Genomic DNA, 25,702 nt, shown 5'->3' on the forward strand with positions numbered 1-25,702 from the left:
CACACGCACGCACGCACGCACGAACACACACGCACACACGCTGTGACTACTATCACAGTGAAGGTCAAACTCCAGAGTGTGCATCCCTCCAGCTCAGACTGGTCTCCGGTCCCTCACTCACCTTGCAGCGACGTCTGCGATCAAAGCGCTGTTAGCTGATAGACAGACATCTTAGTGCCACACGACAACCAATAGGAGTTCCAGAGCTCTGTTTTGAACACGCCTTATCAGTTTACCTTTGGGGTGACTTTTTGTGGACCAATCCATCATCTGTACTATCCAACACTGAAATTACCCTTGGCTGAAAACAGGCTTTATTCAACATTTGAACATTGAACAGTAAACCGTAGAGCAAACACACATGGCCACCTAACGGCTTGTCATATAGGTCGACTTGAGCTCAAATTGAGGACCTGTATAGCTGTTGTGGACTCCTGACCCTCGTGACCCATGGACCCAGGAGCTCAAGATAACCACACAATACACTTTCATCAGATAAACTACAAAAACGGCTTTCTTCGGAGTGGGATCATGATTTATTCATGGTACATACTTACCATCACATGTGTAAATTGAATGCATTAACCTTCAGAATAAGTAGTATGTATCATGCATATTCTCAGCTATATGGCTCCAGAAGAAAGTGGAGAAGCAGCCACTACACTATACTGAAGGTCAGAGCCACCCTCCCACCAAACTTCCAGCGCGGAGGCCATGGATCTTGTCGCGGTGGCTGCTCCTATAACAGCTAAATATATTCTGACAGTAAAAGGCACGGCCCACAGCCGCTAATGCTAATGTTCTTGGCAGCAATTACCACCTGGCAGTGTGCCCAGTGGTGGACAATCAACTTTGCACTCAAATCATCTCTTTAAACAGCCATTTAGTGGCTTTTAAATGGATTGACTCACCACTATTTGGTGCCTGAGCAACAGCAAATTTTGGGTAAAAATACAATGTACTACTTCTACTGAGGAGACGTAGGAGAATAGGGAATTTACCTGCAGCTGTAAACATCTAGCAGCTCTATACATCTGGGTATGTAGCCAGTACCCAGCATGTACCCAGTTCTTCATCTACTGTGAGGGAGTGGTTTGTACCTAGCACTAATACATCCATAAGTGGAATAGGGTGTACCAGCTCTATACCTCTAGGAGGAGTAGGGTATGTACCCAGCTCTGTACCTCTACTTTAGGAGGAGTAGGGTATGTACCCAGCTCTATACCTCTACTGTAGGAGGCGTTTGATATATGCTGTCCTTTAAATTCAGGGCCATTGAGGTCAAGCAACACCAAAGTTAGATTTTGGTGTATGTATATTTTCAGATAAAATGAGTATCAAGATATTTTCTGCACAAAGTTATTTCTTTATTTCAAGACGAAAAGCAAAAATGTGTTTTCTTTACTTGAGTTAACTTGATGAGTTATGTTGGAAGATGGTCAATATTAGCAGGAAGCGTCATCAATATCCAGTTCACTACGATCAAACTCCTGAAAGACCTCATTAGAAAACCTCAGTTAGTCAATAGGATTATAGAAGGGTTTCTATTGTCTGAAACATTAAAGTCAAAGGTATACAAATGGATATCACCCCATATCTCAAAATGTTCCTCGTCTTTTGATTCCGGAACTACCGAAGAAAAAGGCAAATAAACAAAATAGAAAAAGTATAAGCTTTCACACATAATCAAAAAACGCTTTTCAAGTTCATTGCCTTTGATTAACTAAAGCTAGTAAGTGTTACAAAATATACAATATATGATATTCTAGCTGATAACCATGACAAATCCCATCACAGTTTAAAACATTACCATAGCTTAATTGGTCTACCTGGAAATTAGACAATAAGGGACCATACAATAAGGAGACAATGTAAACATGTTTCACTGATACAAGAATATGAAAGAGGTGGAACAGAAGTGCTGCGGCAGGGGGTGGAGGGGGTCTTCTACGTGGTCTGAAGAGGCCGACTGGAGCCATACAGCCTGGGGGGAGACAGGGATGCAGCCATCCACCCCCTCCAAATCACTTTCCTTCCCTTTCCTTATAATTGAATAAAATTAATCTGGGGTACAGAGGATTGACCAAGAGGGAAATCATATTTTCTGAACTTGAGGTAAAAAATCTAATTTGCTGTTGAAGAATATTCACTTTTCTTTTCTTTTGTTCACTTTCACTATCTGCACAGACAAGCTTATAATAATAATGTAATAGCCGCTATTTTGTGAAGTTTGTGAAGCAGATTCCTATTTACATATTAAGGTGACATCAATGACACTTACTTAGAATAACACTTAGAACACTTAGAAGACTGGTGATATGAGCTTAAGGTCCCATGAGGTAGTGATGACTTGGCTAGCCATTAGTGTCAGTCGATGCATCTGTTCAACAAATAGCTTATCTATTTAACACTTTAGTTTTCAGTATGAAAAACACCACACCATGGTAAATGTGAATTACTTACAGCACACAAACTGAAGAAAAACTCAAAGGATTGCCACAATTTTTAACTGTGCTCCCTCATTTCAATTGCTAAGACACAGAAACCTCCAACAAACTAGTGTTGTTCAAACTTGATCCTTTTAATCTTATGCCCTAAAACCAGTTATTCATCTTCTTGGTGCACACTGGACAGGTCAACGGAAGCAAACACAAATAACATTTAATCTCCCTTACTCACATCTCAGTCGATCCCATTAACATTGAGTTTTGTGTTATGGTGATGGATCGCTGCATGCAATAGGATTTGATGCATTGCAACATATGGGCTCCTTGTACGGTCATTAGGAAGCAGACAGTGAATGCCTTTTGCCTCGGCCACCCATTTCCTGGATACATGGCCTGTCACTTGTGGCATTGGGAGTAAGTTGATAAGACCAACACTGCGCACGTCTCTGGGTTACACAGTAAGCTAGAGAATCTCAGTGCCACCAACTGCCCTAAACTAGATTTTCTCTTGATCCAAGCCCCATGATCCATCGTTTGTAGTTATTCTTATTGTCAACAAACCCCCCGATGAAATCCCTGGAAGAAATATTGCTCAAAAGTATATTGTCTGTCAGACTATTTGCAGATGGGATTTATTTGATGTGGTTTGTGAATGTCAGGAGTGAAACATTTTGGTAGAGTAATGACTTTTATTGAAGGGTTTGAAACGCAAAAAAAAAGAAACAAAGATGCACTCCTGCTATACCAGGAAATTCAGTAAACCAAAAATTGCCTCTGGTGCATGCTGTGTTGTAAAACATTGTCTAGCCTTCTCTACACAAACTGTAAAATGAAAACGAAATAATAAAACCCTCTATAGTGTAGCTCGAAAATAGATGAAATGAAAGTCCCCTTTCACCCAGGCCACCATAATGACAGATAAGGCTTCAAGCGTAATAATAATAACATACATTCTGATCGTATATTTTCAATCTGATTCACATCGGCAATTGCGTTCAGTTACATATAGATTGAATTTCATAAAAATAAAACAAATTATCCCTAAATAAAAGAAAATGTGTTTTAATATATACCACAGACTTGCCAGACTCAGATAATCCAATGTGTCGTCAATTGATTCTAGTCATGATTAAATGGTTTGGGTTCTACCAAACATCTCAACACACATTAGTGGACTATAACATTTGTCTTGATCTATATTTGTCTAACTGGGTACTGCCTAATCACTAATGTATGGCCTGGTGTGCGTAGCTGGCTTTTACTGTACACGCTGTGAAGGATAACATAGTTGCCATGTGTATGCTATCATTAAACAAAACTATGAAAAATGTTAAATGAAATAAAACTCGATTTCGCTTCAGCGCCTCCTGGTGGAGGTGTGACACCAAGAGAAAGACCAAGGCGTTCTGAACATCACTTATTTTGGTTATTAAAGTGCTCTGACACACCATGAATTAGCAGCAGGAAATATTACAAATACAAACGTGGTTCTTACAAATCAACCACTGTGAATCACCCAGTTAAGTCAATGAATGCCCCCCTCCCAAATAAAAAATAAAAGATGCGTCTCTAGATCTCTCAGTAGTCACTTGAACTCGGTTAATAAGAAAATATCAAATTGGTGAGAACAAACGAAGAAATAAAAGCAAACTAAAATCCAAACCTCATCACGCATTCGTTCATAACATATGTACAAAATGACTTTTTTTTTGTGAAACTCTTCTGTGAGATATGGGTTCTGTAAACACTGCTTCGGTCCTTCAAGTGGAGGCCATCCACACTTCAACCTGCGAGCCGTTTGGTTTTCTCCATAAGAAAGTCTGTGGCGCCCCTTCTGGCAACAATTTCCTTTTCCGCTATTTCATTCTGCATCCTACATCTATTCTCACACGCATACACACACACACACACAGATTTGTTTGTTTTGCATTTCCTCCACATCTCCACAATTCTATCCCTTCTTCTTAAACTACAGGGAATTTAACGGCGCAAGAGTACAGGAATGGAAGCTCTAGGGTACTTTAACGGGGACTTGAAGGTTTGTCCGGGGCTAAAAACAACCACAATGATGCTTGTGTGTAGCTAGGATGCGAGTTGGGTCAAGGAACATCAAAGCTAATTCATTTGGGGTTCAGGATAGAAGTGGGAGGAGTAAAGCTGCAGATGGTAGTCATGGTCCAATCAGAATATTGATAAGGCTGAACTAGGGGGCAGGGTGTTTGTAGGGGTCCGATGTCCTCTGCCCTTCCAGTAGATGACAGATATCACACACGTGTGTGTGTGGCTGTGTCTGTGTGGCTGTGTGTCTGTGTGTGTGTGTGTGTGTGTGTGTGTGTGTGTGTGTGTGTGTGTGTGTGTGTGTGTGTGTGTGTGTGTGTGTGTGTGTGTGTGTGTGCGCGTGCGTGCGTGCGTGTGTGTGTTGGGGGGGGTGCACTTCATCTCAGAGGCCTCGCAGGAACTCCTGGAGCTGCCGGACGATCTCCGTGTCCACCGTCTCCATCAGCACCCCGAAGGCCTGGTCCCCCATCAGCGCCTGCTGGGCCTTCAGCTTCTCGTAGACGTACTGCTGCAGGGACACGCTGTGCACCGGGTCCTCCAGGGCCAGCTGGGGCAGGGAGGAGAGGAGAGGAGCATTAATGGCAGAGGCAGACACACCGCTTCAGATACCACCAGCGGCACCAAGAGCCACGGGGGGGGGGGGGGGGGGGGGCCACTGGGACCGCAACAGCACCACCCCATGTGAATCGAAAGTACAGCAGGTATGCAGAACGAACAAGAGGGACAAACAAAACATGACTAAAGTCCATTCCCTGGCCGCATCGTGTGCGGGGGCAGAGCGTCATCGATCGACTGCGCCAAAATCGCTTTGGGCAATTGGGCGGACACAGACGTGAACACTTCCGCCGGATGAATTGCAAAAAAAAGATTGCCCGCTGCGCTTTGTTCCTGGAGCCTGACTGTGATAAAGTTAGCCATTTCCCTAGATGAAGAACGGGTGAGCCATGGGGAGGAACACAGCAGCGGCTAGCAAAAGGTTTTCGCTTTCTCCTTCATATTCTGCAGATTGAAAAAGATTCAACAACACAATGACTACAACCGCAATGATTTTCACACTGTGTGTGTGTGGTCCCTATTGGGATTTGGACCGCCTGCTGGCATCTCAAGCTCGCCTTCATTCCTTTGTAGTTAGTTTAATTAATGTCATTATCAAACTGGGCTCACAATGCCTCCGCCCTTGGAAACCACCACTTCCTCAAATGATTTGGCCCCCACACACATACAGGCAGACTTGCACTCCACATGCAAACGCACACACACACACACACACACACACACACAACCACACAGAAAGTTGAGATAACTGCAAATCCTAAATGAGAGACAGATTACAGAGTGAGATTTTGATTTATGACCAATCAGTGGAGCGGTACTCGCTATGCTAATTGATTCCCGGTCGTTAGGGAGCAATCAGATCCCTGTGAGGAAACTGATGAGTGTGTTTCAACACACAACACAACAACCTGCCATCCGACTGGATACATCAACACTCTCGCTCGTGGACATGACTGGGTGACCTGCTGTCTTTTTCATGAAGCCTGTTAGAATGAATCAGTGTATGTATCCGTTATAGGGGTATGATGGAGACAGAGGCAGAAGGAGAGGTGTGTGTGTGTGTGTGTGTGTGTGTGTGTGTGTGTGTGTGTGTGTGTGTGTGTGTGTGTGTGTGTGTGTGTGTGTGTGTGTGTGTGTATGTGTTGCGGCAGCACATCAAGGGGGTAGCTTAGTTCCCTAATCACCCGTGATCCTACTTAAAAGGCGAGTCAGCCCGAAGAAGTATTAATGAACACCAAGGCAAACCCAATCAATACGACACATTTGGTCCTGCTTATTTAGGGGCAAAGAAATTGCCAATTAAGGAACAGTTCTCGTTACACTTTCTTCATCGAAGAATAATATCAACCCAATTTACGAGACGTTGACACAATCTTGGTAAGTGTGTGAGTGTGTGTGCAAGGGATAAAGTAGAAGTGCGTGCGCGTGCGTGCGTGCCAACAAACCCAACAACACAGTGTATTAAAATGGAACAAATAAGAGCAGCAGATGAAGCACAGCGATAAGGGGGCTACCGGGGGAGAGAGAGAGAGAGCGAGCGAGCGAGCGAGGGAGTGAGGTTCGGGGACAGATAAGTGAACGTGGGTGTTGGAAAGGCTTTGGAGAGAAAATGACAAGAGTGCAGAGATAAGGGCCGATACGGCCGAGACACCTGCTGTGGCCTGAGAGCGTGTGCAGAGAAGCCGTATTGAATAGGGCTGTAGGTATAAAAATAAATAAATCAGCAATATTGAAAGGCTGTAAGGTTCTGGCAGCAGGGAGCTCCCAGCGGTGGTAGAGGCAGGTCGAAATGTGGGAGGGGTCAGAGTGTATATCTCCTTTGACCTTTTGCAAACACCCTCACTGCACAGTCTCAACTGTCAAGGTTTTTTTTCTTCAGGGTTTTTTTCTAGCACCAACAGGAAACGTAGGAACAGTGCAGAGAACATTGGAGTCTCACGGAATACCGGGAAGAAGAGACGTATATGAAGGGCGAGAGATTGAGCGGGATGGACACCAGGAGACTGTGGACGGGATCTCTCTGGTTCAGCAGTAGGGATAGGGGGGCTGCTGTGAGATGGGGAATGAGGTGCGAAATGACAGGGCCCGTAAAAAAGCCCATCGACAGCACCGCCCTCTCCCTGCTACCTCCCAGAATAAACAGCGCTGAGTCCCATGCTGCTCCTGTAACAGCCTCGGTGGGACTCAACCTCCTCCAGAGCCATGGAGTCATGCCATGGTCTGCCCACCCCACAGCCAGGGCAGGGGGCGGGGGGCGGGTTAGGCTGGGGTTAGGCTCAACCCAGCTGTGCACCACCGTGAACTCAATGGACACGCATGCGCGCACACACACACACACACACACACCAGAGAGGATAAGTGAAAATGAGTGCCGCTGATCTTGCGCCTAGGACTGAACATGGGAAAGGGCTCTCTAGAATCCTCTCTGTCACACACTCTATCAGACACGTTTATGTGCAGTCTCGTCCCTTCAGCACAGCCAGCGGCCTACCTGATGTAAGGAGACTAATGAGTAAGTATTGTACTGAACAGCACTTCATCTGATCTTTCCCATTAACCCGTCTCACAAATTACAATAAAAGCACAGACTGCATGCCGTTGAAAGAGTCACACAAAAAAAACAACTACTAACAATTGTACTTATCCATCCATCCATCCATATATATTGTGTGTAAAGGCTTAAGGTTTTGGAAAATTTGATTAAAGGGGACATATTAAGAAAACAACACTTTTCCTGGGATTTGGGGTGTTGTTTTGGGTCTCTGGTGCTGCCACACGCATAGAAACTTTGAAATAAGTCTGTACATGCTTTTTTTGAGTGAGATATGCATTTCTGAAAGAACCCGGCTACAGTTACCCAACGGGCGAGTCCGTTTCGGCTCCCACTCCTACGTAGGAAGCAGGCACATTTGCATATTACCACCCACTTCCCCATCCGCCTCCAATCAGAGCATAGATACGATTTTGTGGACCAGCAGACGAGCGATGCCGGACTGCTGCCAAGCTCCCCCCGCCGGCAGACTGGCAGCTCAGCTCTGGGAGTACAATCCCTTTCTCCTCCACGTCGCGGTTCAATCCGGACTTTAGAGAGTCCGGAGAGTCAAAGCCAAAGTTCCTTACCCCCAGTTCTTCTCAACCATGGCCGAGATAACCCCCACTTTACTTGGAAGTACCAGAGACGTCAGACGCAGTCTTTATGATTCATAATATCATCCGAGGCACACATAGCTTTTGGCCGTCCTCACTTCACATGAGCATATTTCAAACTTATTTTTAATGTCTGGTGATACTGTCAGACCTCTCCATATAGCTAATAAACTATTTCTGAAGGAAAGATCAGAATTTGGCCGTCATGTTGAAAGTTGTCAAAATCAATAGTACATGTCCACAGAACACAAATTTGGTCCAATCTTCATGAAACTTACCAGATATGATCTTCAGACCAAGCTGAACAAATGTGTCAAACTGCTTTTTCAAATTCAGAACCGTTTGGCCGTGACAGCCAATTAAACTTCACGGCGAAGCTGCCAAACAGGAAGTAAGCCTGTTCTCAGCAACTCTTTAACATATCATAGCCAAACTTGGTACATACTCATGACATCATCCCGGGGACACCCAAACAATTTGGTAACCTTTGACCTCAGGGGGACGTCAAACAGGAAGTGAGCTCATATCTCGACAAGGCCTTCATGTATCCAAACCAAACTTGGCTCATAGTCTTATGACCCTATCCTGATGATGCCCAAGTCATTTGGTAACATTTGACCTTTGGGGGGCTCTAAAACCACAACGAGTGTGATCACATCTCAGTTGATCTTTTATTTTTTGACGTGAAACTTGTCAAAAGTGCTGAAGGCCGTGTGTCTGACGTAGATCTATCTTGTTGCTGTGGATACTCTGTTCTATTCTGTTTGCGGACGTGTCGTGTTACCTTGCGACAACGTGCACGATGAACGCACCAAACAACCGCAGAATACGTACGGCAGCCTTGAACCGTAGGTGTATGCCTTGTTAGCAGCAAGTCTATTCCAGCCCTTAGAAAGCAACTTCAATGTATTTTCATAGTGATAACCATTTGCCAATAGCTTTCATTGTAAGTGAAATTACAAAGACAGTCATCATGCAGCCACCTGACCGCCAAAATTTGTGTATGGAGTCCTATTCTGCTTGACCCCCACATTGCTATATTTATTATTATTTTTTTTTTTTCCTAAAAGCTATTTCCAGCAAACAGCTTCAAAAACATGTTTTCTGGAACTCATATACCGTACTATGTTTACACCATAATATGTCTCCTTTAAAGAAAATGTTTTGGGCTGAGGGTTCTAGAAAGGAGACAATGGGGGGGGGGGTACCCTTTCTCGTACGTAAACATCAAAATAAACCGCTGCCCACACATCCACAAACACACCGTGGCGTTATACTGTAAGTATAACGCCACTATATAAGTGTACTCTCTCGGACGCGTCCATCAACATCAACTACTGCACAGACTGTGCTAAAAAGGCTCAAGTGTTTAGTGAGTGGAACGTTCACAAACTGCTGGGCGGATACTGCAAAAACATGATTTTACTACTGGCATAGATTACCATGTTGACAAACTCATAAGGAAGGGGTGAGAAAAATAATAGATTCTTCGAAGCATCTCGATGCTCTATAGCGATTCCGTCTCGCTGCAGAAAAATTAATAATCTGAAACAAACAACAAAAAAAAAAAATTATTATTATTTTTTTAATTCAATTTGTTTGCCTGCTGCAGAGCGTTACAGAAAACTCCTTTCTGCCTGCGGGTTCTCTGCGCAGAGAACCGACTTTATCTAATATACAATATTAGATAGGGTAATTCCTCTGTTGATTGTCTTTAATGATCATCATACTAGTAGGACGTGATTAGCAAACTCTGAGTAGCAAACTCAGATGTGTATGTATATATTTTTCAAATGTACATTAAAGAAAATGTACATTCAAATGTACATTAAAAAAAAATTGTTGCATCGAGATGCATCGATAAACGTTTTAGAATCGAATTGTTGACCTCTGAATTGGAATCGAATTGTGAGGTGCCAAGAGATTCCCACCCCTATAAGGAATATAACCACGTTTATCAAATTTTAAGAAACTGGTTCGGGTTCACTTCCCCTTAAAGGCTTCACGCTGGATCCACAGTGACCTAAATGTAGATAGATTAAATGGTGGCATTTTAAATCTGACAGGTCCTAGCTAACTCAACTTAATGATCTAATAATCTGTCTCATTGGATTACTGTGATCGATGGGTCTTCACACCACGTTTGAGCACAGCAGCCCCCACCACAGTGGGATCTCACACACACACACACACACACACACACACACACACACACACACACACACACACACACACACACACACACACACACACACACACACACACACACACACACACACACACACACACACACACACACACACACACGTTGAGCCATGATGTGATGTGTTGGAAGACGTGGTGGTGTGATTGATGAGGAGAGGGTCTGCATGTTGCAGGGCTGCGAGATGAGGCTCGGTTAGGGGATGGCTCTCCAGGCTGTTGGTTAATCACATTAGTCTGTTTACGACGCAACACCAACAGGCCCAGTTGGTCCCCGCGCCATACAGGCAGGCTTCCAGAGCCCAAAAGAGCTTGAATTCTCGCAAATCCCCATCGGTTTGCAGCACATCCTCCACAAATGGCTTGCGCTGTGGTTGGGGACTGCGCTCTGGAGATCATTCAAAACGTTCACTAGGGCATTTTGATAGCGTGAAAAGAAGAAGGGGGTCAAAATGTATGACATTTTTTTTTCATCTGACCGTTTCAAATTTATTTGAGTTGAAAGCACATTTTGCCACCACATGTACTAACCCTCGTCAAAGGAAAGAGGGGACAGGGGCGAGCATCGCTCTTGCAGCACGTAGAAGGATCTCCCAAGGGTCTCAGCAGCAGCATGACTAAGCAGCCATTTCACTTTTGCTGGCACCTCCTCGTGGAGTGTGCATCATTTTAAGTGTCCAGACGCCACCGAGTCGCCAGCAGGCGGGAGGATGATACTCCGGGATGAATTAGGAGATATGAGGTGTAGTGTTGTGTGTGTGTGTGTGTGTGTGTGTGTGTGTGTGTGTGTGTGTGTGTGTGTGTGTGTGTGTGTGTGTGTGTGTGTGTGTGTGTGTGTCATTAAAACTAAAGGTCAGGGAACACTTCCTAGTGATGCTCGGAACCATCTGAGAGAGGATAAGAGTGAGTGAGAGTGAGAGAGATGTCCTCTGTATGGTTGTTTTCTAAGGGACACTGTTACTACTACTGATTTTATAAACTTATTTTCGTTTTTTCGTTGTTTCGTTCCTGTGCATTGCATTTGTTATGCGAGTGATTGAACATGACTCCTTAGATTGGGCTTTGTGAATACAACCTCCCAATTGTATTAATCAAAAATCCATCTCGACGGCACTTTGCGGCGTCTAAATGTGCCATGCTGTGATCCATCTCTCCATGCCATTTCCCCCACTTTACCAGCTCATTAAGCCATTTAGGAATCAATTGCACCACTCTCTGCCAGAGCACCAGCCATCCGAGGAGAGACCGACCAAGGAACTAAATCCACCGCAGTGACTGCCAGACATGCCTAATGGGAGATGCAGATGAATGTGACGCTGCATATCTTGCCACAAGCACAGCTCCCAGCTGCCACAAGCACAGCTCCCAGCTGCCTCACGCGTGCCAGCCCTGTGCCAGTGTGTTCTCTGAAACACATATATTTTTCATCTCTGCTGCTACATGGTTTTTGTTGGGTGATGCCTCGTTCTGCACATGTGGGTCCAGGTCAGCTCGGGTCGGGTTAAAGTGAGCCATGGCCAGCAGGGGTGTCTGGGGAATTAGTGTGTTTGACTGGCAGATGGAATGGCTGAGGAACTGAAGGAGAGGGAGTATATGTCACAAAAAAATAATAATATATATATATATATATATATCTCTCACACACACACACACACACACACGCAAGGCCAGGAGAGAGAAAGAAAGAAAGAAAGAAAGAGAAAAAGAAAGAAAGAAAGAGAAAGCAAACCAGAGAGAGCGAGAGCAAGAGTGAGAGAGAAAGCCAGAGAGAGCGAGCGAGTGAGGGTGAAGAGGACAGTGTTGGAAGGCATGATGATAGGCTCGGTGTGCTACAGGCTGGATCTTCCTGCCAGAGCTCAGCACAGGGAGGTTGGGGAGGTGCAGATGAGAGCAATGGAGGGTTGAACAGAAGGGAAACCGGGTTGACGATAAAATGATGGGATGGTGGGCTTGTGGCATGCCCCAGCCATGCTGTGGCTTGCTGATAAAGAGCCAGCGGCCACTTCCAGGTGAACAGAGGCGAGAGGAAGGGATGAAAGTAAGGAGGAAAGAGTGGCGGAAGACAGCAGTGGTTAAGAGGCTTGTGAGTGAGGACCAGCCAGCATGACGTCCCTCCCATCGCTAATGGGGCAATAGGAGCAGGAAATGAGAGATCTTCAGCAGGGTGGAACTCAAGGGTGAATGTTGTGAGGAAAATGTATGCGATCGCAATCTGAGTCAGTGAGCGTGTTCACATGCTCTATGGCAGCGTTTACAACCTGTGGCAGAATTCCAACTGTGGACACCGAGGGTACTGCTGGTGGTACGTGGAATTATGTTCTTGAGACAGACATAACTAATTATATAGATAGATGCAAATAAGTATACAATAAATACTGTTTGTCCAAATGGTATTATGGCTTGTTATTATTTTAAAAGTAGTGTCGCTTTATGCATTCCAGCATATGTTTTTCGTTGATAGAGGTACATCTAGAGTCAAGGGTTGGGAACCACTTTTTCTATAGCATGTGGTGGATCTGTCAACCTCTATATGCTCACACCTTGACACCTCAAAACCGGGTGAGAAAATCTCGGGCGACCGAAACTCAACCACCTTGTGGCCTGCTGCGCTCCGGTGTGCACTACATCTCGCACGACGCCCGATCCTATTAAAGCAGCGTCCTGCAGATAACAGCGCTGTGTGCAGGTACGCTGACCCACTTAGGACACTGACTGATGTGTACCATTAGAAAACATTAAACGCCCGTATAGGAGCCTCTTACTATTTATTTACTTGGTTGGAAATCAATGACCCCTGCAGTGAAATGTATTTAGAAAAGCGAGCAAGGATTGAAGCGGTTTCCTAGCGCATGTGGAACAGGATAATGCAGAGTGTTACAGATAAGCGTGAGGCTGGCGTTAACCTTGATTTCTTATCTTATCATGTCTTCCCTTCCCTTTGCTTTGCTTTAGTTTTGACCCAAAGAAAGAGGGGGTATTGCCCAATATTTACTACTTTGGAAGAAATCGTCTATTCTATTCAAGGCAGATGTATCTATATAAACTTGAATTGTGTGAATCTGGATTTCTGGGGATATCCTAATTCAAGGAATGCTTGCATTAAGCCGAGTATACATTTACCTTCATAATTAGCCATTCTCTGCTTGATGGTGCTTCGACTGCTGTATTGGTTTGAAAACATTTTTGTCTAATTGTGTGCTGCTGTAATGGCTTGGTGGATTTGATCTAATCCTACATTCTTGTTGCGGTGTTAGCAGACTTACTATGATTGCACATTATGCATTCTTTTGTTTGCATTTTGACTTTGTGAATATCAAGGACCGCTTGAATTAGGTTGTGGATATTTACTTTCCTAAGTAGGAATCTCTCCATGACGGTGCACTGTCTGGGTTGAACACTTTTTGTCTCATTTTGTGCTGCTCTAGACATAATCTAATTGTACATAGTTGAAGGGGTGTTAGTCAGTCAGCTACCCGCAAGACTGAGTTAATCTCCGGCTATGCCTCCTGGGGATCCCTGGACTTCTTTGCTCTCACTGAGACTTGGATCACACCAGACTCCTCGTCCACCTCTGCAGCCCTCTCCTCAGCCTACTCCTTCACCCACACACCTCTACTAAGAAGAAAGGACACATCTCCCCCATCCTTGCTCAACTTCACTGGCTACCCATTTAAAATTTAGAATTGATTTTAAAATTGTACTTTTTGTTTTTAAAGCCCTAGATGGGTTTGCATCATATATTGCTGATCTGCTGACTCCATACTCCACATCTAGGTCACTTGTGTCATCATCTGAACACCTTAGTCTCTGGAACAACCTCCCCTTTCAGCTCAGGTCCAGCCCCACTATTGCCAGTTTTAAGTTAAAATCCCATCTTTTTACTCTTGCTTTTACCCCAAGTTAAGACTATGCCCCCCTCTTGCCCTCCCCAAACCCTCTCCACTATTTCTGCTTCATCATCCATTCTCGCTAGCTAATTTAAATGTTGCTGTTTTATTATTATATTAATATTTTGTATTTGTTTGCATTTCTAATCCCTTTTTTATTTTCTTGACTTATCTTAACTGTGAGGCACCTGAGTCTTTGTACTTTTGTACACTGCCATAATTATCTTATACTGGGAAGCACTTTGGGTCAACTGCTGTTTGACCTGTCTGTTAAGTCTGCTATATAAATAAAACTGACTTGACTTGACCTAGCCTGCACTGGGTCCAAATTGAAATCATCCCTCCATCTCCCCTTCTCTACTGCACTCCTTTTAAATTTCATGATGTATCTGTAACTTACCCAGTCAAATTAAACATGGCTGTTCCTGCACACCAGGTCCTCCAGAGGAAATGGACCTCGTCCTGTCAAACATCCCTGAAGATGCGCCCCGCGCCCCCCCACCCCCCCCCCCCCCGCTGGTGCTTCTCTTTACTACTCTTCTCTCCACTTTGCCCTCCTCTCTGGATTCTCTCTGTCCTCTCCTATTGGCAGCCCAGCCCGACCCCTCCAGCTCTGGGGTTGTCAGACTCGCTGCTTAACGACAGAACCCCCCTAAGGGCGGCTGAGAGAGCCTGTATCGAATCCAAGCAGCCCTAAATCCCTCTTGCCTGCCATCTGCTCTCCTCTTGTACTGCCTCATATATAGCTGAAAGCTATTTCATTCAATACCCTACCTCTACCCTGCTTGATCCCTCCGCTCGCCCGCCACCCTACTTCCAAGCCATTTTGTGAGCTACCTTGTAGAAAAAGATTGATGAAGTACCCTCCTCGTTTTCCCAACAACCTGCTGACACCACCTTTCCTACAGCCAGCTTTTCATCTCCTGCCTGAACTTCCTTTTCATCCTCTCTCCCAATGAGGTACAACCCTACTTCACCACCACCTGCAACAACAACCACCTGACCACATGCCCAACCACCTGACCAACCACCTCTCACCTTCAGTCTATTGCTCGCAACCTGCTTTTCCTCACCACTCTCATCCAGTGGTGGGCCTTCAGAGCCAGCAAGGACTTGTCTGCTGGCCTAGAGATGGTCAGAATCATACAATTATATTTTTATAATAATTAGGTATTCACAGAGTATCTGTGGTTAGCTATTTTATTTGTATTTATTTTTTTATTTGAAATGCTTATAGTTCACTCCCCTTATTTATGGCGAATTTCCACAGGACGGTGCGGGTCGGTTCAGTCTGCAAAGGTGCGGCATGGGTCGCGTTTCCACCGCCAAAAGTGGACGTGATCCGGACCGAGCCGTATTGAGCCGTACTCGTCTCGCAGTATTCCTCCGTTGAGACGCCTGAAAGGGTGCCGGTAAGTTTGAGCTACACACACCGTGCGTTGATTGGTTGAATCGTCCCTTCCGTGCGACAGGAAAACAAAAAGTACCAGCAAGGTTTTTCTGGACAACGGTGAAAGCTTCGTTTATTGAAGAAAATGTCTCGCAAAAGTTTGCCTTCCTTCCTGGACGTCCTACATTGTTGCTCATTGTTCATTGTGTGCGTTCTTCTTTTTCCTTGGATTTATGAGCAGGCTACACTGTGTCAGGCTGCTATGAAATCACGATGCATACGTAGCTGCCGTGGCTCTCGCTGTCCGGCTTAAACCCCGCCCTACCATAAGGGAACTGGCATTGGTGGAAACGCGAGCCGTAACTGAGCTGGGCTATACCGCACCCTCACTACTGCATGCTGGGTCCGAAGCATACCCCCAGTGGAAATGCGCCATTAAAATGTGTCAACGACATACGTATCCCGGTCACTAAGACCTCCAGGAAATGTGGGAGCGATTCACCCATAGAGGGCGCTATACTTTTAGGACACATTCAAACACGCGACATGTGACATTTTGGAAAAAATATTATTAAAAAGAACCACAGGATCAAATGACCAACAACGTAATACATATGCTCTATGGACATGTCTGATAAAAATGTGTTTGGCGGAAAAAACAAATAAGAGATGGCCGAAAAATGTAAATTTTCACTCAATATCTATTCCACTTCACAATGTACCCGAAGCACCCTTAAGAGGTACGCATATCGGGTTGATATCTCCAAAAATGACTTCAGAGAGTCAATTTAATAAATTCTAGGCCAAGCGCCAGTGCTCAAATAACCGCTAATGCTCTAAAATACATATAAATGGAATTTTCTCTGACTCGGATTCACTCAGAATCTCCTTTGGGACACTTATGTCAATGACCCCTACTGACGTGCCACTGCATATTGTCGGAAAAGGCCAGTCACAGGGGTGTGAATACCTTGTGTGACTGCTAGCAGTCCTAGTTTTATATATCTTTTTCATCATTAATGCTATATATCAAGTTAATTTATATCAGTATATTAACGTAATTTGATGCTACTCTCTCCCTCGGTGGCACTGGTTTCAGTGCAGCTCACATCAATTAGCTTTTTTTTTTTCCTATCAGATTGTGCACCTGTGCCGTCTTGGGTGAAAAATCCCAGATGCCTTCAAAATACCGAGTGAATCCTCTCTGCTGTTGAATCAAATGGGGACGATGTTGTTGATTGTCATATTCCCTACCCAATCAGATTGATTTTGCCATGTTGGGCGTATTCTTTGACACGACCGAGCCTTCCAGCTTGCCTAGCCCCTACGTCTGCCTGTATCGTGTTGCGTGATCGGAGGGCCAGTTAGCTACAGCATATTTGTGTTTATTTCCTCTGTTCTTGTTCTTGGCAATAGCTGAACAAACAGAAGCTGGACAAACTGATTTAGCACCTTTGGATTGCTGTGCTTATCTGTGCGGTAAATCTGATAGTAAAACCGAGTTACAGCCTCTACCGAGATCCATAAAATCATGAACATAATTGACCATCAATATGTACAAACATATCTTCTATACAAACAGACATTTGCTTTACAGCTGTATTATATGTAAAACAATTGCGTTGTGGATATAACACAGTCACAACTGTTGCAAGTATTTTGGCAAGGTCACAGGTTTGTTTTCACAGGTCTGTTTAATATAATAGTGGTTCACACACTGGAATGCACCATGAACGATCAAATTAACGTTGCAATGTTCTTCCAATACAGCTCAAAATATTGGCTCCCTACCCATCAAACCACATTCCAACAAGACGACATATTCTCGCCCTGTGCCCTGCTGCTACACTGTGATGGGCTTCTGGACTGCCCCCTTGATTCAAACACTTAACCAGGAGGAACCCAGAACAACCCCACTACTGAACTGAGCCAGTAAGAAAGCCATGGGAATAGAAGAAAAATTGAGCAATAGAATAAACACACACACAGACAGACAAAGACAGACTGAGAGAGCGGGAGAGAGAGCGAGGGAGGGAACGAGAGAGCAAGGGAGAAAGAGAGAGAGAGATGAGAGAACTGTCCTCTCCAAGGAAAGGATTGTAACCTCTTCTATTGAAGAGATTAATTCACAGTTGGATATAAAAAGATTAAGCACATAAAATAGCAACAAGAAAAAAACAATTAAAAAAATAAGCAGTCCTGATGTGTTTTTAATTGTCCTCCCTCCTTGCTCTCTATCGGGTAACTAATTCCTTGTCTTTCGACTCGGAGGGATTATTATGGCACTGATTGCATCCATTTCCTCATCAAATGAAGCAGCACAAATTATTACAGCCAAATTATGATTGGACTAAAGGGTCGAAATATAACAACGTCCCGGCAGTTTGTGTGTTGATAGTGCAAACACTTGAGCTGCCTCGCACAAACACAGCCACAACAGGGAACAGAAAAACATAAGACTGCTAGATGAATCCCTTTGAGTTAAATGTAGGCTACTGGAGTACTTTTAAGTAGCCACATCAACCCTACATTATTCATAATTACTAGAAAGAATTAGAAATGCATAAACAGCAAATCGGTATACAAGTTTGAATAAAATGATTTAGGCCAGTAGTTCTCAACTGGTCTAGCCTTAGGACTTACATACATCATTAGACATTAGACAAGTCATGAGCCAAAAATTATGGTTTACTATATTTATTTACCAATATTGCAGAATTCAACCATGCCTTCATGTACTGTTAAAAAAACAGAGCAAACAAAAAGCTGCAACAATTGAGGATATACTGATTGAAAAAGTAGGCCATTGAAATATAAATTAAAAATGAAATATAAGTTTATATATGGGCTTCATTCTAAAGATTAAGGAGAGGCAGATGCCCTGCTAGCCAATCAAAACACCCACCAGTTGAGAATCACCGCTATAGGAAAGTTAACAACAATCAAGCAATGAAGTCTCTGAATACAAATATCTAGGCATCTGGCTTGATGAAAAACTCACTTTTAAATCTCATATTAATAAACTTGCAAATTCTGTCAGAAATTTTGATTTTTATATAGGAATAGAACCAGTTTCCCAATGGTATGGTGAGAAACACTGTTTTTTATTTATATTTAAAGCTTTCATTGGGAAACAGCCATCTTACATGTGGACCATGCTCAACTGGGACACAGAGACCTATTGTACCTGGTCCAGTGAGCTGCTCCTCCTAAAGGTTCCCCGAGCTCACTCCAGCCTAGGAATGACTGCCTTTTCCATCAGTGCTCCTAACTCATGGAATGTTCTGCAGAGCAACTTAAAAATGACTTCTCTTCCTACTTTTGGTTTATTTAAAGCTATGATTTCTGAATTGTACACATCCCACTAACAGTTTCAGCTGATTTCATCCTAATTTAGTATTTCATCCTATTTTATTCTTGCTCTTTTTGTACTGAATATACTTTATAGATATATTTTATCGTCATTTTTTATATGTTATCCTTGTAATTGTGTTTAGTGTATGCTCGTCGTCACTGTAAATGAGGGAAACCTCAGTGTCTCTCGAGGGAAAATAAAGGTTATTGGTTGATTGAATGAAACAAGCAGGTAAAAATACTATATAGAAAACTACATTTCAAAGTTGAGCTCATTGGACTTTCATTCAGTTTATTGGACTTGGCAGGGGCACTCAAACTGAGCCAGCGAGGCGTGAAAGGGCTGACCTTTAAGGACATTACTATGCCATCAGGTGGTTAAGAAACAAAACAAAACAACAGAAGGTAAATGGAGGATGCTGCCAAGCCATCTGCTCTTTCTACAGTAATGATGCGCTCATGAAACGTTAGTATATACATTGTAGGGGAGAGTATTAAGACTGCTTCAGGCTCCAGTGAGACCCAAAGGAGGAACGTCTTACAATGAAATCATTAATCAATGCAAACTCATGAGGGTGTTTTTATTAGTTATGTAAGTAAGTAAGTCAGTGAGTGTGAGCCTGAGTGTGACCAGGACTATGATTGCCCTTTAAGACTAGGAGCAGGGGTCAAGCGGTCAAAAGTAAAAGTATGACATTTGTCGCAATTATGATGACCTTGAGAAGGACTAAATACATTATTTTCATTATTTACAGCGACTCGTATCCCTGCACTGGGCAGAATGTGCAAAGTTCTAAAAGGTTTAAAAAACAAAACTTCTCCACAGCTTAAATCAATCATCCCGACGGTGCCTATTGCCTTGGAAAAGAGCGAGCGGTTTCAAATGAACAAGATGAGTTAAGGTCAAGGAGCACTTGTAATTCACAGATTGCTGTGCTATCGTTGTCATCACATTCGAGTGTCTGTGGACAGGGACACACACTACCAGAGCCCTCAATTATCTAGCTCAGCATTCGGGGGACGCACCATCCAACCACTAGTGGATGGATACAAGGACCCGGAAGAAAGGGCGAAGCCCAGGCAACTAAAGAAAAAACAAACCTACACACAAGTACACAAGGAATAAGTAAGATTCATGTCTTGCAATCAAAATCAAGAATTTACTCAATAAATAAGACATTCTGGAACAGCGACTGGCACAGGGCCAGTTCAGGACAAGATTCACAGTGTGACAGATAAAACTGTCCTTCCACCTTTAACTCAATGCCTTTATAATACATAAACCTGTGCTAGCGCTCTGATCACAGCCATTCCTCAGCTCAGCTCCATAAATCTAAAGAAGGATGTCTGTAACCTCCCATTGATTGTGTGTTGTGTACATGTTTTCTTGTCCACTAGACATAGCCTAAAATACCTAAAAACAAGTGCCTCGAATCAGCATACAAGTTTGGTTCCATCATGTTGGATGCCAATTTACAGTGTTGTTGGAGCTTTTTGAGATGCCCACTGCAGCAGGGCAGCAGCAAAAGTGTTACAATCCAAACACTGCTGTGTATCTCTAACGCTTTCAACAGACAGTGAGGGATGCACTTTGGCAGAGTCAAAAAAAACAACACACTTGGGGCCAACTACTGTAATTTGACCTAAGGAGCATATGCCACTTTAATTACCCTCAATTATCTGAAAGGGCAGACTGACAACATTAGAGGCATTAACAAAATAACAAGAGTATGACCAGTTTTGAAACCTGTCTTCCTTAGTTTTAACCACAGTTATGAATCTGGTTATAAACATGTGTGTTAAAGTGGTGTGTAACTAAACATCAACATCAAGGACAGACCAAGTGCCTTATTTATTGTGCAATACATAAGGTTTGATCAGTGCATGAATCAGCCAGATAATGTTTTAGTGTTTAACAGACAACAATATTACCACCACTATATATATAGTATATATATATATATATAGTGGAGAGTAGTAGAGATATACTATACATATAGTATATCTCTAATAGCTGGTACAGCTGTTAGCATTGTGTGCTATTGACTGATCATCTAATTGTATTTGGATAACAACATTGTGATTTGTGCTGAAAGGTGTTTGAGCCTGCAGGTTTCCTCATGGCCTAAGCCTTTTGCCTAACCAAGCCGAACACACCACAACATTTTTGCCTGCCCTGGGAATACCTAATCTCAGAATAGGTATTCCATTTGCCTTTCAGCCATCTTGAGCACATCTAATCTAAAGTGAGTGTAGAGTGTAGAGTGCATTAAATGTGGCAATGTGGTGGCAGCATTGAGGGGGGTGAATCTAGGACGCTGGTTTCATTGTTAAGCCTTCAGGAGGTGTCGTGGGCCTAACTTAACGAAACATCTGTGAAAGAGGGTGCCCACTTGATAACCCCAATGATATTCTGCTTACTGCTGTATTTACTGCTGTTAGTTGGGCTAGTTGTCTCGTGTTTTTCACCTTTGGTTGGTAGCTTAGTAGCCAGCGTGCTTATAAGGTTGGTTTGGACATGTGGCTTCTGAATATGTGTTTTCCTTGGATTTTGGCACAAGGGATTATAACATCTGATCCTGTGTATTAATGAAATAGAGTGTAAACACAATTTATGAACAACCCTACAATCTGGCCGGAAAGACGTTGTGGTTGATGATGCTGTTAATCTTGCCCCACCGCAGTGTGACACATAATAAATGTAAAACTCAGAATGTGGAGCTGTTTGAATGACATTTCAAGAGACAGCACTTAATCAGATCATGTCCTACGTCATAGCCTTCACCCAATACTTTTTTTGCTTGTATTCTCTGTTGAACAGAATGTAAGTGTTTAGAGTCACACATGATATTGCTATAGCAGTGAACCCCACAGGTGATTGATAACAGATATAGGAAATTAGCTAGCCCTCCAAGTTTAATAAATCCCTGAAACAACGAATCAGTGACAACCAGTATTGTAATCCACGATAAAAGAAGCAAGTCATTGTGAAAGTGGACCCAATATTTTTTTTTGCGTCAATAATGTAATTGGATAAATGCTGTGTTTCCTAGAACCCCCGGGGACTGCTATTGTTATTGACAAATGCAGTCGTTAACATAATGTTCCCCATTGATCAAAATACCAAATTTGACTGATGGGTGGGTTTCTCATCCTCATGAGAACATCCAATTCTAATATGTTCACATTGTGTTTCTCTCTGCAGAACAGTTGAAAGCCTTTCCCCCAAAAAATATATAAACGCAATGAGCGCTGAAGTCTGCCAAATAACAAAAAAACAATGGTGGAGCCATTGTTTTGCAAAAGTGTAACGATCTGTGGAGCATTAAAAACAGGTACTATTTGAAATGGACTGAATAAAGACATTATGAGAGGAACAGATTTTACACAGCTTTACTTAGACTGGTTTATGCGGTCGCTTTTTTAACACTGTAGGGCCATGTCAATATTTCTGGATCAATTTGTAATCAAGAGGCTAGTTTCTCCTTAGTGTAGATGGCAATGTGTAAAATGTAGACTTTGCAATTGTGTTGTACAGTGTTTCCACAGCTAAAGTTGGTCAGCGGTGATCCTTTCTCTTCGTTCTGCTCTATGTCTGCTTGTCTCATGACACCCCAAACCCCCAAGCTTTAACAGGTATCTGCCAATCTTCCATACGGAATGGAAATTGCATCTAGATACGGATCTCTGCAGAGAACCTATTTGACCCTACAGAATTTTCATGAGGGCATTGATGTGGTATTCTGGGAATCCAAGCAGGCCACCAATTCTGGGATATTGATTTGTTTTGGACCCATGAGAGTTTGAGTGCAGTCATCTTGGTTACAGGTAGAAAGCTAATCTTCCTATCAATGCATCACATCCATTATTCTGAACTACATTCATTCCTGAGGCCTGCTGCAAACACCCATTCCGTCCAGTACAGTCTGGAGAATTCAGAGAGCAAACTGGATGGTGAGGTAAGAACTCATCTATGAGTAATTAGGCTTGAATGAATAAATACAATGAAATGACAGAGAAATGATCTGTACAATAGGAGGTCAAAAAGACCATGTCTCTTGGCATCAGAAACTCCTGCATATTTTCAGGCCAAGATGAATAAATCCATTTCATGAATTCTGATGGAGCCATTAGGGTGTCGCGTTTGTAACTGTTAAATGCAACTTGGCAGCATTCAGTTTTACTTATTCTTCCGGGAGTCCTAAAAAAAAATAAAACATTGACCACTGTTTACCACAGAAATGCTATGTGGGATATCTGACGCATTCAGTCCCTGGTCTTCAGTCCCTACTAGAGATGCAGTCTATGCTATCCACTTCAACCAGCCTGATTCAACTGGTAAAGCAGGGCACCGGCAGGGAAACCGTCACCAGCGACATGTTGACATGTTTACGCAACAGACTGGCTTCAGGGCCCATTTGTTTGGGTGGCACTGCACACAATTAAAACAACCAATGAGACTGTTGAATTTATTGCAAAAAACAATAAAGACACTTTAATATTTCCAACAAGGAAAGTTGGATATATTAACTGATATATATATATATATATATATATCAATATTTACATTCAAGAAATGTATGGTGATCAGATGCATTTTGCCCACAGAAGAGATTCTCCTTTGAGATCCGTGTGCTGACAATATTGGCCTGTGAATTGGATGCTTCTGGATTGTCAGAAAAAAAAAACTTTTCAATGAATAAAATGCATGTATACCTGTATATTTGTATGCTCTTTAAAACCATCAGAGTGTACATGTTAAGTAACATCAAAAGGGAACTTCTTGTTGTCCTTATCCTTTGGCTCACCCACAAATACACATTGATTGCAAATGTACAATCCCAGATGTGTGTTATTCTGAGGGCCAAACTTGAAAGGTCAACTGACCTTACACCTACGGACACTGGCAGTCTGCTCCTCAACATTAATGGGTCGGTTTTTAAACAATTTCTAGCTGAAACTACAGTTACGTGGGTAGCATGGTGTAAACAACAAAATTGTTTCATACCCGCTGTGGAACCTGGATCTCAGTTTGTGCTCTATCAATCAATCAAGGGGAGCACTTTGAACCATCAATCAACCTGCCTAGAGCAAAGAGCAATCCATCAGTCACTGCGTCTCTGCACTGATGCGTTTTGAATGTGGCTGGCTAGGTGACGAGATTGATGCATGCAACAAATAGTGGTGTGAGTCAGCAAGGTTTAACCCCACTTTGTTGAGCTAAACCACAGAGGTCACAGTTGGCGCTTGGTAGTGAAGAATTGGTGGCAGCCATGGTCGGTTGTAAGTGACACAAACAGGTATAGACAGCTTTTGTGTTTATTGACAAAGAATAGCAAGATGCCGAAAGAAAGTATTGACTTGATATTGAAACAAAACCATGGAAATAGTTGTCCAGGGTAGACTCCCATACAGGGGTAAGGGCCTTAGAACAATGGTTGAGAAATGTTTACGGTCGTGTACCCCTCCAGACATTCAAACTCCAGCGGGGGCCACAGTACTCTGCAGTGGTGTCTGAACAGTGGACACCTGTCAACTCCCATCATTTACATACATATACATAACATACATATACAAGGAAAGCCCATAATTACTTGGATTTCTCAAAGAATGGATTGCTCATTCAGAATCATGAGTTTTTGTTTCATTCATTTATAACTCAAAGGACGAGTTACGATAGCATTTGGAAAACTGGGTTGCCACGGCAAGTTGCGTATTAATGTTGACCTGTTCCACTGTTGGCAACTGCAATGTACCGCAAACAAACCTGGCCCAGAGTCAGGTGAACAGAGCCATCTCAAACCGCGAGCATCACACCATTAAGGGTGGACTGGCATATCCCCGACTTGTCTGTTATTCACATGATCAGCCTACTCAAAACAGCCTTTATCATCGTCTTTTGCATGCAATAGGCCTATCTCTCTGCCTTTTGTTCAGTGTCACCATATCACACTAACTTCAACACTGGGAATGCGTGCAGTCTAGGATGTATGGAAATACGCATATTGTTACCTAAGGGGAATAGCTGCTCCGTAGCACTGCTTATTAATCCAGCCGCATATCTAGCACCATGGGCAGCACTCTCAAACGTTGTTCATCATTGTCAAACATCATTGTCAGTTACTCGACTACTCTACTACTGAATATCGTAAAATAATTAATGTTATTTTGCACTACTATGTGCATAGCTTATTTCCGGCAGGGCTGCGCTTATGGTGAAGAACAACAAGAAAAGGTAGCAAAGGCTCATTTGTACTGTATAGAAGCTGATAGGAGGAGACTACAACGCTCCCAATGCTTATCAGAATCAGAATTGCTCTCAAAGTACAACACCTAACTTATTGTTTATATTAAAAAAACAAAAAAAACAAAACAAAGAACAGTACGAAATATAAATATAAATGATGGTCATACCTGATTGAGTGTTAAATCCATCACATGTATCCCACTAAAGCCAGAATGTGAAACATCTGAATAGAGCATGTGCATTGAAGGTATTTTGGAGAAAAGGAGAAAATAAATCTACGAAAAAAAGTTATTTGTGTACTAAGTGCCTGAGAACTTAATAAATAAATCAAGGAGAAAAGTTTCAGCACAGAGCACTGAAATACCCCACCGCACCCCGCTGGCCATAAACCCATAAACAATTTGGGTGGAATACC

At 43.0% G+C, this 25,702-nt stretch overlaps 1 protein-coding gene across 2 annotated transcripts in view; it reads right to left on the minus strand.

Moving 5' to 3' along the window:
• Positions 1-3,139: 3,139 nt before the first annotated feature.
• ipo11 (importin 11) overlaps positions 3,140-25,702 on the minus strand; it is a 129,806-nt gene continuing 107,243 nt past the window's right edge. Inside the window, exons 30-31 of one of the 2 annotated variants that reach the window (XM_084468326.1) lie at positions 4,882-5,052; positions 3,140-4,326 (exon numbers count right to left, since the gene is read on the minus strand). In XM_084468326.1, the coding sequence (XP_084324452.1) occupies positions 4,888-5,052 (165 nt within the window). In that variant the 3' untranslated portion in view covers positions 3,140-4,326; positions 4,882-4,887. Of the gene's footprint in view, positions 5,053-25,702 lie in introns of both variants that reach the window. The other variant, XM_084468325.1, reaches the window with a different exon arrangement.

This window comes from Micromesistius poutassou (genome assembly GCF_964030765.1).
Source record: "Micromesistius poutassou genome assembly, chromosome: 5".
Classification (NCBI taxonomy): Eukaryota; Metazoa; Chordata; class Actinopteri; order Gadiformes; family Gadidae; genus Micromesistius; species Micromesistius poutassou.